The sequence below is a fragment of the Pezoporus occidentalis genome, unplaced genomic scaffold, assembly GCF_034315485.1.
Source record: "Pezoporus occidentalis ecotype Australia unplaced genomic scaffold, CSIRO_AGI_Poc_V1 ctg349, whole genome shotgun sequence".
NCBI classification, from domain to species: Eukaryota; Metazoa; Chordata; class Aves; order Psittaciformes; family Psittacidae; genus Pezoporus; species Pezoporus occidentalis.
This window is the reverse complement of record NW_026915473.1, coordinates 15,675-28,562: the sequence shown is the minus strand read 5'-3', so window position 1 is coordinate 28,562 and position 12,888 is coordinate 15,675. Positions and strand designations below refer to the sequence as shown.

Genomic DNA, 12,888 nt, shown 5'->3' with positions numbered 1-12,888 from the left:
GAGCAACCTGGGCTTGAATGGGGCCATTTGGACTTGCATGGGCAACCTGACCTCGAATGGGCCATCTGGGCTTCCATGGGGCCACCTGGGCTTGCACAGGGCCATGCATCAACCCCAACCAACCCCGTTGGTGCCATCCCCTCCATGTCCCCTACCTGGTGCCTGGCTGGGAGGGTCCCCCCGCGCTTGTACCAGGTGACAGTGGCCTGTGCGGGGCTGGCGATGACGCAGTTGAGGTCCAGGCTCTGTCCCTCGGGCACGGGCGATGACAAGGACGAGGACTCGATGCGCAGTGGGGTCGTGCTGCCCGCAGCTGGGGACCGAGATGGGATACAGATGGTGTCTTCCACAGGGAACGATTCATCCCATAGCCAAATCCACCACAGCACAATGCGCGCCCACCCGTGGGCAACGTCCCCTGGCCCCTCCGGTCCCCACTCACGGTAGGTGCTGGCCCCGCTGGGCTGGATGGTCACCATGATGGAGGTCTCCTTGGTGCTGGCCCCGCTGGTCACCCGGCACACGTACTCACCCGAGTCGGCCGCTGTCACCTGCAGCAGCCGCAGCCGGGAGCCGGACACCTATGGGGAGGGGACATGGGGGTCACCGGCGCTATTTGGGCTTCCATGGGGCTGCTGGGGGTTGTATGGGGCCATTTGGGCTTCCACGGGCTACTCTGGGCTTGTGTAGGGCCACCAGAGCTTGATGGGGCCATAGGTGAACCCCAACCAGCCCCGTTGGTGCCATCCCCTCCATGTCCCCTACCTGGTGCTTGGCTGGGAGGGTCCCCCCGCGCTTGTACCAGGTGACAGTGGCCTGTGCGGGGCTGGCGATGACGCAGTTGAGGTCCAGGCTCTGTCCCTCGGCCACAGCAGAGAACGGGGACTCGATGCGCAGCGGGGTCGTGCTGCCCGGAGCTGGGGACCGAGACAAGAAGGTGACACCAGTGACAACAGCAGCTCCCCACCGGCACGGGCACAGGAGCCATGGTCAGTGCCCCCCTCCCGCAGGCACTGTCACCCCTCCGGTCCCCACTCACGGTAGGTGCTGGCCCCGCTGGGCTGGATGGTGACCATCACCGCGCTCTCCTTGGTGCTGGCCCCGCTGGTCACCCGGCACACGTACTCGCCCGAGTCAGCCGCTGTCACCTGCAGCAACCGCAGCCGGGAGCCGGACACCTATGGGGAGGGGACACCGGGGTCACCGGGGGTATTTGGGCTTCCATGGGGCCACCAGGACTTGCACGGGGCCATGCATCAACCCCAAGCACCCCCATTGGTGTCATCCTGCCCATGTGCCCTACCTGGTGCTTGGCCGGGAGGGACCCCCCGCGCTTGTACCAGATGACAGTGGCCTGTCCCTGCCCGGCCACCACACAGTTGAGGTCCAGGGTCTGTCCCTCGGCCACGGTGGATGAAGACGCATCGATGCGGATGGGGACACCCGAAGCTGGTGGCCCTGGGGGGAAGGACAGAGCTATGAACCCCGCTCTGGGACCAGCACATCCCTGCTGGTGCCACCGAGCCCGGTCTCACCATAGGATGAGCCGGATCTAGGCATGACGGTGACGGTGACGGACGCCTCCCGGACGGTGGTCCCCATGCTCGCCCGGCACACGTACTCCCCTGAATCAGCCGCTGTGACATGGGGGACACGGAGCCGGGACCCTGAGACCTGCGGTTGGGGACATGCGTTGGTGTCACACAGCGGGGTGTCACCCAGAGCAGGATGTGCGGTGCTGCCGGTATCACCAGTGCTACCGGTGCCCTACCTGGTGCCCGGCGGGCAGGGAGCCACCGCGCTTGTGCCACGTCACGGTGGTGGCACCGGCTCCGGCCACCACGCAGTCCAGGTCCAGGGTCTGCCCCTCGGTGACGGATGGGGATGAGGACTCGATGCGCACGGGCGGTGAAGACCCTGCATGGGGGAAAAAGGGGGACACGGGTGGGTTGTGGCCCCCCAGAACCACCCCAAACCCCACTGATGCTCCACACCCTCCTCACCTGGCACCACCACCACCTCGATGGCAGCGCGAGCCGTGCCCGCGGCGCTGGTGCCCACACAGAGGTAGATGCCCCCATCGGCCGCTGTCACGGCGGGGATGACCAGCGTGGTGATGTCACCGTGTTCAGTGCGGGACTGCGGCACAAGGGCGGGTGTGAGCGGCACCCACGGGGCACACACACCACCCCCGGGAGCACCCAAGGGTGCCGGTGCCCGGCTCACCTGCGGCGGCAGGGTGCCCCCCTGCTTCTCCCAGGTGATGGTGGCGGTGGGTGACCCCGAGACCCGGCAGTAGAGCCGCACCGTGGAGCCCTCCTGCACCTCTGTCTGCTCCGGGCTCACCTGCACCTGCGGTGCGTTGGTGCCTGTAGGGACAGGAGGGCACCAGGGGTGATGGGAGCGATGCAGGTGATGGGGACAACAGGGGATGAAGGGGAGGATGGAGGTGATGGGGGTCGTGTGGATGATGGGGACAATGGGGGGTGACAGGGGTGATGGTGGTGACAAGGATGATGGCAACACTGGGGATAGTGGGAATGATGGGGGTGTCTGGTGGATGGTGACGGTGGGATGATGGTGATGAGGGCAGTGGATGATGGTGATGGTGGGATGATGGTGATGAGGGCAATGGATGATGGGAAACGACAGGGATGATGGTGATGGGGACGATGGGAGTGATGGGGACAATGCAGACGATGGGGATGATGGAGATCCGTGACAGGGATGACGGGGACCACAGGGGTGACAGGGATGATGGGGCCAAGGGGGGGGTGATGTAGGTGATAACAGTGATGAGGATGATGGGGGTGACAGGGATGATGGGGATGATAAAGATAACCAGGACAAGGGGGACAGCACTCACCTTGCACACGGAGGAAGGCCCGTGCCGTGTGCTGCCCGGCGCTGCTGCGCGCCCGGCACATGTAGTGCCCTTCATCCGCCGGCTCCACGGCGCTGAACCGCAGCGTCCCCCCATGGACCACAGCCCGTGGTGGCAGCGCTCCTGTGGGGGGGGAACGGGACACAGCCCGGTGTCACCCCCATCACCACATCCCCGAGCCCGGTACCGCAGTGAGCCCCCATCCCCGCAGGCACCTACCGAGCCACTCGAGGGTGGGCAGGGGGCTGCCGGTGCCCACGCAGCGGAACTCTGCCGGCTGCCCCGGTGCCACGCTCAGCTGCGCCGGCTCCACGGCGGCGGTGGGGGCTGCGGCGGTGCCGGCTGCGGTGACACCGGGGTGGGGTGTGGGGGGGGGGGTGTCAGGGCTGGCCGGGGGCACCCCCACATGGTGCTGGAGCGGTGGGAAGCGGGGTGGGGGGATGGCGTGGAGCGGTGCACGGTGGGGTGCACGGTGAAACCCCGGCATGCAGTGGGTGGGGGGCAGCGCGTGGACCCCCCCCCAGGCCCCTCCACACGGGGACTTACCCGGTCTGTGCCCTTCCATGAACTCAACGGGGCCATAAAACATCTGAGTCTTGGAAGGTGCTGCAAGAGGATGTGGGTATCAGGGGTGCCCATCACCCGGGTGTCTGGGCACTACACTACCCCAGTGACCCAGCCTCTGAGAGCCGAGTGTGCCCATCACCCCGGTATCTACATGGTGGTTCTGCCCATCACCCTGGCATCTGGGCACTGAGCCTGCCCATCACCCCAGTGCCTGGGCAGCCAGCAAGCCCATCATCCCAGCATCAAGGCACCCAGAATACCCATCACCTTGGCGCCTAATCACCAAGTGTGCCCATCACCCTGGCATCTGGGCAACGAGCAGACCCATCACCCCAGTGCCTGGGCAGCCAGCAAGCCCATCATCCCAGCATCAAGGCACCCAGAATACCCATCACCTTGGCACCTAATCACCAAGTGTGCCCACCACCCTGGCATCTGGGCAACGAGCAGACCCATCACCCCAGTGCCTGGGCAGCCAGCAAGCCCATCATCCCAGCATCAAGGCACCCAGAATACCCATCACCTTGGCACCTAATCACCAAGTGTGCCCATCACCCTGGCATCTGGGCAACGAGCTTGCCCGTCACCCCAGTGCCTGGGCAGCCAGCAAGCCCATCATCCCAGCATCAAGGCACCCAGAATACCCATCACCTTGGTGCCTAATCACCAAGTGTGCCCATCACCCTGGCATCTGGGCAACAAGCAGACCCATCACCCCAGTGCCTGGGCAGCCAGCAAGCCCATCATCCCAGCATCAAGGCACCCAGCATGCCCATCACCTTGGCGCCTAATCACCAAGTGTGCCCATCACCCCGGCATCTGGGCAACGAGCAGACCCATCACCCCACTGTCTGGGCACCCACAGGGCCCATCCCCGTGGTGTCCGGGTGCCAAGCCTGTCCCTCACCGTGGCTTCACAGCACCAAGCGCACCCAGCGTCTGGATGCCCATCACGTGTTGGCATCTGCGTGCTGGCCGTGCCCATCACCCCGGTGCCTGGGCTCTGGGGTGCCCATCACCACGGCTCACCCTGCACGTAGAGCGTGGCGGTGCCCTCGTCCATGTCCAGCATGTTGGAGCCGGTGCAGACGTAGACGCCGGCGTCCTCGGGCCGCACGCGCCGCAGGGTCAGGATGCCATTGAAGTCCACGGCCCCCGCCGGCAGCGAGCCGTGGTTCTGCCGCGTCCACACCAGAGTGTAGGCAGGAGACTGGGGGGGGAACGGGACAGGGGCAGGCCTGAGGCTACCGGGATGGGCATGCGCAGGGGGCTGCTGGGGCTGCACACCCATCCGGGCACCCATGGAGCACCCAGCCTCTGCCATAGAGATGTATGGGCACCCGAGGGTGTTTGGGGGGCCCAGAGGGGTGGCTGGGCACCCAAGGGTGTCCCTGTGTCCTCTAGGACCCTATGGGCACTTAGGAGTCCTCATGTGTCCTGTGTGACCAGGTGGGCACCCAGGGGTGCCCTGCATAGACCCATAGGCATCCAAGTGTGCTCCCATGCCCTGGACATCCCCATGGGCACAAAGGGTTGTCCCTATATGCTCCTGTGGGAACCTAGGGGTGTCCCACAGAGAAACATGGGGACCTGAGGGTGCTTGGGGGCCCATAGGACTGGGTGGGTACCCAAGGGTGTCCCTGTGTCCTGCACACCCCCATGGGCACCCAGAGGTGTCCCCATGCCCTGCACATCCCATGGGCACCCAGAGGTGTCCCCATGCCCTGCACACCCCCATGGGCACCCAAAGGTGTCCCCATGCCCTGCACACCCGATGGGCACCCAGAGGTGTCCCCATGCCCTGCACACCCCCATGGGCACCCAAAGGTGTCTCCATGCCCTGCACATCCACATGGGCACCCAGAGGTGTCTCCATGCCCTGCACACCCCCATGGGCATGGCCCTGCACCCCCCATGGGCAGGTGTCCCCATGCCCTGCACACCCCCATGGGCACCCAAAGGTGTCTCCATGCCCTGCACACCCCCATGGGCACCCAGGGGTGTCCCCATGCCCTGCACATCCCAATGGGCACCCAAAGGTGTCTCCATGCCCTGCACACCCCATGGGCACCCAGGGGTGTCCCCGTGCCCTGCACACCCCCATGGGCACCCAGGGGTGTCCCCATGCCCTGCACACCCCCATGGGCACCCAGGGGTGTCCCCATGCCCTGCACACCCCCACGGGCACCCAGGGGTGTCCCCATGCCCTGCACACCCCCATGGGCACCCAAAGGTGTCCCCATGCCCTGCACACCCCCATGGGCACCCAGGGGTGTCCCCATGCCCTGCACACCCAATGGACACCCAGGGGTGTCCCCATGCCCTGCACACCCCCATGGGCACCCAGGGGTGTCCCCATGCCCTGCACGTCCCCATGCCCACCCAAAGGTGCCCCCATGCCCCGCACACCCCATGCCCACCCAAAGGTGTCCCCATGCTCACCTTGCTCTTGGCGGTGCAGACGAAGGTGACATCGGCCCCGGGCTTCACCCGCTGCACCCGCTTCTCCTCCACGGTGACGGTGATGGGTTTGCCTGGGGTCTCTGTGCCGAGAGAGGAGAGCTCAGCCCCACTGCTGCCCCCCACCCCACCCCACCCCACAGCGAGGGTCCCCGGGGTGACCGTGACCCACCGGTGACGATGACCTCAGCGCGGCTGGCGTTGCTGTGCCTCAGGTTGCGGCAGGAGCAGATGTAGACACCGGCTTCGGAGGGCTGGATGCTGGCAAAGTGCAGCTCCTCACCTTTGGGGGGGACACACAAACACATGTGTGACACCCCACATCCCCCCCTACACACACACACACACCTTGGGGACACCCCAGTGCCGCCCCATACCTTGCTGCCGGCTCTGGGCACCCTCGGGGAGGGGTCTCCCATCTTCCCGTGCCCAGTGGTAGTAGAAAGGGGGGTCCCCGGTGGCCTGGCACCGCAGGGTGACGGCGCTGCCCTGGGCCACCGCGGTGCGCGGTGGGTGCACGCGGACGGCCAGCGGCACCGGGGGGCCCACCGGGACACAGCCCTGCCCGGGCACCGATGGGTCACCCACATAGCCGGGGGCACAGCTGTGGGGACAAGGGGTGAGGAGGGGTTGAGGGGTGCATTGGGGTGTGTGTACTGGGGGGGATGGCGGGGGGGGTGTATTGGGGGGTATATTGGGGTGGGTGTATCAGGGTCCATGTATTGGGGTGACTCTACTGGGTTGGGTATATTGGGGTGAGTATAGCGGGGTTCATATAATGGGGTAACTATTGGATTGGGAATATTGGGGTGAGTATATCAGGGTTCATATATTGGGGTGACTCTATTGGGTTGGGTATATTGGGGTGGGTGTAACAGGGTTCATATATTGGGGTAACTATTGGATTGGGAATATTGGGGTGAGTATAGCAGGGTCCATGTATTGGGGTGACTCTACTGGGTTGGGTATATTGGGGTGAGTATAGCAGGGTTCATATATTGGGGTAACTATTGGATTGGGAATATTGGGGTGAGTATATCAGGGTTCATATATTGGGGTGACTCTACTGGGTTGGGTATATTGGGGTGGGTGTAACAGGGCTCATATATTGGGGTGACTCTATTGGGTTGGATATATTGGGGTGGGTGTAACAGGGTTCATATATTGGGGTGACTCTATTGGGTTGGGTATATTGGGGTGGGTGTAACAGGGCTCATATATTGGGGTGACTCTATTGGGTTGGGCATATTGGGGTGAGCACTTCGGGGTGGGTATGTCGAGGTGCACATATCGGGGTGAGTCCATCAGGTTGCATGTATTAGGGTGAGCTCATAAGGGTGAATATTTTGGGGTGGGTATATCAGGGTGAGTACATCAGGGTGGGTCTATAGGGTGGATGCAGCAGAACATTGAGGTAAGCACTTTGGGGTGGGTATGTTGGGGTGACCCCATCAGGACGGGTTTTGGGGGTGGGTACACGGGATGACCCCATCAGGGTGGGATTTGGGAGTGTGTTTTGGGGGTGGGGACATGGGGTGACCCCATCAGGGAGGGTTTGGGGGTGTGGTTTGGGGGTGGGTACATGGGGTGACCCCATCAGGGAGGGTTTTGGGAGGGTACATGGGGTGACCCCATCAGGGTATGGTTTGGGGGTGGGTACATGGGGTGACCCCATCAGGGAGGGTTTGGGGTGTGGTTTGGAGGTGGGTACATGGGGTGACCCCATCAGGGTGCGGTTTGGGGGTGTGTTTTGGGGGGGGTACATGGGGTGACCCCATCAGGGTGTGGTTTGGGGGTGTGTTTTGGGGGTGGGTACATGGGGTGACCCCATCAGGGTGTGGTTTGGGGGTGGGTACATGGGGTGATCCCATCAGGGAGGGTTTGGGGGTGTGTTTTGGGGGTGGGTACATGGGGTGACCCCACCAGGGTGTGGTTTGGGGGTGTGTTTTGGGGGTGGGTCTATCGGATGTGTTTGGGGTGCGGATGCTCACCGCTCACAGTACTGCCCGGTGTATCCCGGCTCACAGGCGGTGCAGCGGTACCCACCGCCCTCCAAACTCTCACAGGTCCTGGAGAACCTGGATGGGGACACATGGATGAGGTGGGGACACATCCTGTCCGCTCCCCCCCCCACCAGCACCCCCAGCCCAGCACCGGCACTCACTGGTTCTCGGGGTACGGGAGGGGACAGGCACAGGGCTGGCAGTCCTCGGGGGTACCAGCGGTGGCATCCCCATAGAACCCAGGGGCACACTGGTCACAGAAGTCCCCTGCTGTGTTGTGCAGGCATCCCTGGGGGGGGACAACACACACTGGGGGGGTCAGGGGTGGGATGACACCCCCAGACCCCCCCAAAAACATGCTCAATGTGAAGCCTTACGGAGCAGACGCCGCTCTCGGGGTGGCAGCTCTCAGAATGCCCATTGCACTCGCAGAGCTCACAGTGCCCCAGGTACAGCCCCCCCCCGGTGCGGGTGTAACCGGGGGCACAGTCCTGGTGGGGAGAGGAAGAAAAAGGGGGGGGGTGTCAGTGTTATGATACCCCCAAAACACCCCTGGGAAGGGTTATGGGGATGCAGGTGGATGCTGAGGGATGCAGGGGGATACTGAGGGATGCTGAGGGTTGCAGTGGGATGCAGTGGGATGCAGGGGGATGCTGAGGGATGCAGTGGGATGCAGGGGGATGCTGAGGGATGCTGAGGGATGCTGAGGGATGCTGAGGGATGGGGAAGGAATCCAGGTGGATGCTGGGGGATGCTGAGGGATGCTGAGGGATGCAGGGGGATGCTGAGGGATGCAGGGGGATGCTGAGGGATGCTGAGGGATGCAGGGGGATGCTGAGGGATGCTGAGGGATGCAGGGGGATGCTGAGGGATGCTGAGGGATGCAGGGGGATGCTGAGGGATGCTGAGGGATGCAGGGGGATGCTGAGGGATGCAGGGGGATGCTGAGGGATGCTGAGGGATGCTGGAGGATGCTGAGGGATGCTGAGGGATGCTGGGGGATGCTGAGGGATGAAGGGGGATGCTGGGGGATGCAGGAGGATGCTGAGGGATGCAGGGGGATGCAGGGGGATGCTGAGGGATGAAGGGGGATGCTGGGGGATGTTGAGGGATGAAGGGGGATGCTGGGGGATGTTGAGGGATGAAGGGGGATGCAGGGGGTTGCTGGGGGATGCTGAGGGATGCAGGGGGATGCTGAGGGATGCTGAGGGATGGGGAGGGATGGGGAGGGATGCAGGTGGATGCTGAGGGATGCAGGGGGATGCAGGGGGATGCAGAGGGATGCAGAGGGATGCAGGGGGATGCTGAGGGATGCAGAGGCTCACCTGGCAGGACAGCCCGTGGTACCCGGGGGGGCAGCGGCATTCCTCCACCTCGAGGGCCGGGGGGAGGCCGGGCTGGGGGGGCACGGCCACGTCCATGGAGACATCGGCGATGCCGGATGCGGCCGTGCTGGTGGAGTAGGTGGCTCGGATGAGGATCTCATCCAGGTCGGCCAAAGCCATCAGGAGATGCTCCCGTGTCGCCGGTTGTCCATCCGGGCGCTGCCAGTATTGCTGCGGGCGGGGGTGTCAGGGGGTGTCAGGGGGGACACGGGGGCTCTGCAGGACCCCAGGGACCCCTCCTACCTCCCGGAATATGATCTCGAAGGGCTGGGGGGTGCCTGGAGGCAGGTCGGGCTGATGGGCCACCAGAGTGATGTCGTTGCCCTGTGGGGACAGGGGGGACAGAAGGGGTTAAGGGGGGGTCCTGGTGTGACCCTGTGGTGTCCCACTGACCCCGGCACCCCCGTACCGTGATCTGGATGTCGGCGTCAGGCAGGGGTGCTCCCTGCCCCCCCGGTGTGTAGGTGAGGGTGTAGCGGAGGCGTCCGCCGTAGGAGCCCACCTATGGGGAGATGGTGGGATGAGATCAGGATTGGGATGGGGAAAAGGATTGGGATGGGAAGGGGAAGAGTCGGATGGGGATAGGGATGGGGGTGGGATGCAATTGGGAATGGGCAGGTCAGGATAGGGATGTGGATAGGAACAGGATGGGATGGGAATGGGAAGGGGTAGGATGGGATGGAAATGGGGATGGGGATGAGGATGGGTTGGGAACAGGCAGGACAGGATAGTGATGTGGATGGGAACAGGATGGGATAGGAACAGGAAGGGACAGGATGGGATTGAAATGGGGATGGGGATGAGGATGGGATTGGGAACGGGCAGGACGGGATAGGGATGTGGATGGGAACAGGATGGGATGGGAACAGGAAGGGACAGGATGGGATTGAAATGGGGATGGGGATGAGGATGGGATTGGGAACGGGCAGGACAGGATAGGGATGTGGATGGGAACGGGATGGGAATGGGAAAGGGAAGGGGCAGGAGAGGATGGGAACGAGGAAAGTGAAGGCAGAGGAAAAAGAAAAGGAAGATTGAGAGCTAAAAGGAGATGGAAAGAGACAGAGAAAGAGGGGGAAAGGGAGAGGATTGGAATGGGGATGGGGATAGGGAAGGTGATGAGATGAGATAGGGATGAGGAAGGAAAAAGGGGTGAAGGGAAAAGGGGGGAGGGAAAGGGGGGAGGCAGGGGACAGGGGAGGCTCCGGCAGAGCTCCCGGTGCACCCCTGTCCCGGGGGTGGGGGGTCCCCCCTCACCTTGTCCCCTTGGTAGGGGGGCGGCAGCTGCCAGTAGTAGGAGTCGGGGGGCAGGTCCCCGAAGCGGCCGTAGCTGAGGCGGGGCTGGGGGGGCCCCGGCTGCACCGTGAAGCCGGAGCCCACGCGGGTGCTGCGCTGCCGGTTCACCAGCGCGAAGCCTTGAGCATCCCCGGCACCGAACCGCGTCTGCACCTATGGAGGGGGGGTAAGGGGTGAGCAAGGGGCTGGGGACACTGGGGACACAATGGGGACACCATGGGGACGCCATAGGGACAAGAGGGGGTCACTCACGGTGCCGCGGGCATAGCCGGTGCTGGCGCAGTGCTGGACAATGCCCATGCAGAAGCAGGGCAGGCACCCGGCCGCCTGGTCCGCGCTCAGGTGGAAGTGATGGGGCCGGCAGGAGGCACAGCGGGGCCCCTCCACGTTGGCCTGTGCAGGGGACGGTGACACACGTCAGGGGTGACATTGCCCTCGCAGGGCTTGGGGACATGGGGATGGGGGCACCGGGCTCACCTTGCAGCGGCACTGCCCGTTGGCATTGCAGCCCTCGCCGGTGCTGCCGCGTGGGTCACATTGGCACTGCCCCACAGGGACACCTGGCTCTGGGGGGGGGGTACCACACACACACACACACACAAACAGAGGGGTTAACGTGACCCCCATCAATGCCACCACCACGTCCCCTTTGCTTTGACACTCACCTCGGCACGGCTCCCCCCGCAGCGGGTCCCCCACGTACCCAGGCGAGCACCTACACGGGGGTCACCGATAAGAAGAGCCAATGAGGGGGGGGTTACACCCCATAAATCACCCCACACACCCCCCCCCAGAGTCCCCTGGTACCTCTGGCACTGGCGCCCGCTGTGCCCCGGGGCGCAGGCGCTGCAGGTTGGCTGCCCATCCGTGTCTTCAAAGCAGGTCTTGGTCACCCTATGGAGGGACAAAGGGAAGGATGAGACCCCATTGGTGTCCCCAGGGATGGAGGGGACACGGGGGGGTGGCACCTACTGGCTTTCCCCATGGGGTCCATGGCAGGGACAGGGCTGGCAGTCACCGGTGGTGCCGCGGGTGGCATCACCATAGTAGCCGGGTTGGCACTTGTCACACTGGGGACCTTCGGTGTGATCCCGGCATCCCTGCAGAGGAGGATGCAAGGAGGGAGCTGTCGCTGGCACAGCCATGGGGGTACCGGGGGGGGGGGTCCCCACACACTGTCCCCAGCTCACCTGGCAGACACCGGTCTCCGGGTGGCACTCGGTGGCGTGGCCGTGGCACTGGCAGGGCTCACACGTGCCCAGGTAGAGCCCGGCGCTGCTGCGGGTGTACCCGGTGTCACAGTCCTGTGGTGGGGACATGGGGACAAGGGGGGGGGGTGACGTGGCTGCCCCTGAGGTGCTGGGGAGGGGGCTCTGGGGCGGGGGGGGTTCACCTGGCAGGAGGCCCCCCGGTACCCGGCCGGGCACGTGCAATCCTCCACCTCCAGCGCCGGCGGGCGCCCGGTGGCGTGCGGCACCGCCACGTCCAGGGTGACATCGGACAGCCTGCGGGGAGAGGGGACGTCCCCACTGCCCGGCCTGCCCGTGGCCAGGGGTCCCCATGTCCCTCTGTCCCCGTGTTCCTGTGTCCCTATAGCCACATGTCCCCCTTTTCTCATGCCCCCATGTACCCATATCCCCATGTCCCTGTGGCCCCATATCCCCAAGGCCCTGTATCCTCATATCCCCACCTCCCCATGTGCCCATGCACCCATAGCCCCATCTCCCTGTGTCCCCATATCCCCATTTCTCCATGACCCCATGCACCCATACCCCCATGTCCCTGTGTCCCCATATCCCCACCTCCCCATGTCTCTGTCCCCATATCCCCATGAACCCATAGCCCCATGTCCCTGTATCCCTATATCCACATGTCCCCAACTCCCCATGTCCCCATGTTCCATGTCTCTGTGTCCCCATCTCCCCATGACCTCAAAGCCCCATGTTCCCCTATCCCTATATCCACATGGCCCCAACTCCCCATGTCCCTGTATCCCCATGTTCCATGTCCCTGTGTCCCCATCTCCCTATGTCCCCGTGTCCCCATGGCCCCATCTCCCCATGGCCCTGTGTCCCCATCTCCCCATGACCCCATAGCCCCATGTCCCTGTATCCCTATATCCACATGGCCCCAACTCTCCATGTCCCATGTCCCCGGCACCTGCTCTCCTCCGTCTGCTCCGCATAGGACGCCCGGATCATGAAGAGCTCGACATCAGCCAGCGCCATCAGCAGATGCTCCCGCGTGGCCTCGCGCCCATCCGCTCTGCGCCAGGCGTGCTGCGGCACAACCG

At 64.2% G+C, this 12,888-nt stretch overlaps 1 protein-coding gene across 9 annotated transcripts in view; it reads right to left on the bottom strand.

Moving 5' to 3' along the window:
• Nucleotides 1–12,888, bottom strand: part of HSPG2 (heparan sulfate proteoglycan 2) — a 43,649-nt gene that overhangs the window by 18,931 nt on the left and 11,830 nt on the right. For 3 of the 9 annotated variants that reach the window (XM_062630128.1, XM_062630125.1, XM_062630124.1), the window contains exons 25-55: nt 12,756–12,874; nt 11,989–12,100; nt 11,786–11,899; nt 11,568–11,695; nt 11,403–11,489; nt 11,261–11,310; nt 11,073–11,161; nt 10,848–10,988; nt 10,557–10,748; nt 9,709–9,801; nt 9,543–9,623; nt 9,240–9,470; nt 8,292–8,405; nt 8,076–8,203; nt 7,903–7,989; nt 6,289–6,515; nt 6,084–6,194; nt 5,894–5,994; nt 4,481–4,661; nt 3,431–3,490; nt 3,104–3,226; nt 2,867–3,007; nt 2,227–2,369; nt 2,004–2,139; nt 1,772–1,917; nt 1,536–1,674; nt 1,304–1,458; nt 1,040–1,178; nt 766–917; nt 443–581; nt 156–313 (exon numbers count right to left, since the gene is read on the bottom strand). In XM_062630128.1, the coding sequence (XP_062486112.1) occupies nt 156–313; nt 443–581; nt 766–917; nt 1,040–1,178; nt 1,304–1,458; nt 1,536–1,674; nt 1,772–1,917; nt 2,004–2,139; nt 2,227–2,369; nt 2,867–3,007; nt 3,104–3,226; nt 3,431–3,490; nt 4,481–4,661; nt 5,894–5,994; nt 6,084–6,194; nt 6,289–6,515; nt 7,903–7,989; nt 8,076–8,203; nt 8,292–8,405; nt 9,240–9,470; nt 9,543–9,623; nt 9,709–9,801; nt 10,557–10,748; nt 10,848–10,988; nt 11,073–11,161; nt 11,261–11,310; nt 11,403–11,489; nt 11,568–11,695; nt 11,786–11,899; nt 11,989–12,100; nt 12,756–12,874 (4,017 nt within the window). The remainder of the gene's footprint in view (nt 1–155; nt 314–442; nt 582–765; nt 918–1,039; nt 1,179–1,303; nt 1,459–1,535; nt 1,675–1,771; nt 1,918–2,003; nt 2,140–2,226; nt 2,370–2,866; nt 3,008–3,103; nt 3,227–3,430; nt 3,491–4,480; nt 4,662–5,893; nt 5,995–6,083; nt 6,195–6,288; nt 6,516–7,902; nt 7,990–8,075; nt 8,204–8,291; nt 8,406–9,239; nt 9,471–9,542; nt 9,624–9,708; nt 9,802–10,556; nt 10,749–10,847; nt 10,989–11,072; nt 11,162–11,260; nt 11,311–11,402; nt 11,490–11,567; nt 11,696–11,785; nt 11,900–11,988; nt 12,101–12,755; nt 12,875–12,888) is intronic. The other 6 variants (XM_062630127.1, XM_062630130.1, XM_062630129.1 and 3 more) reach the window with 4 other exon arrangements.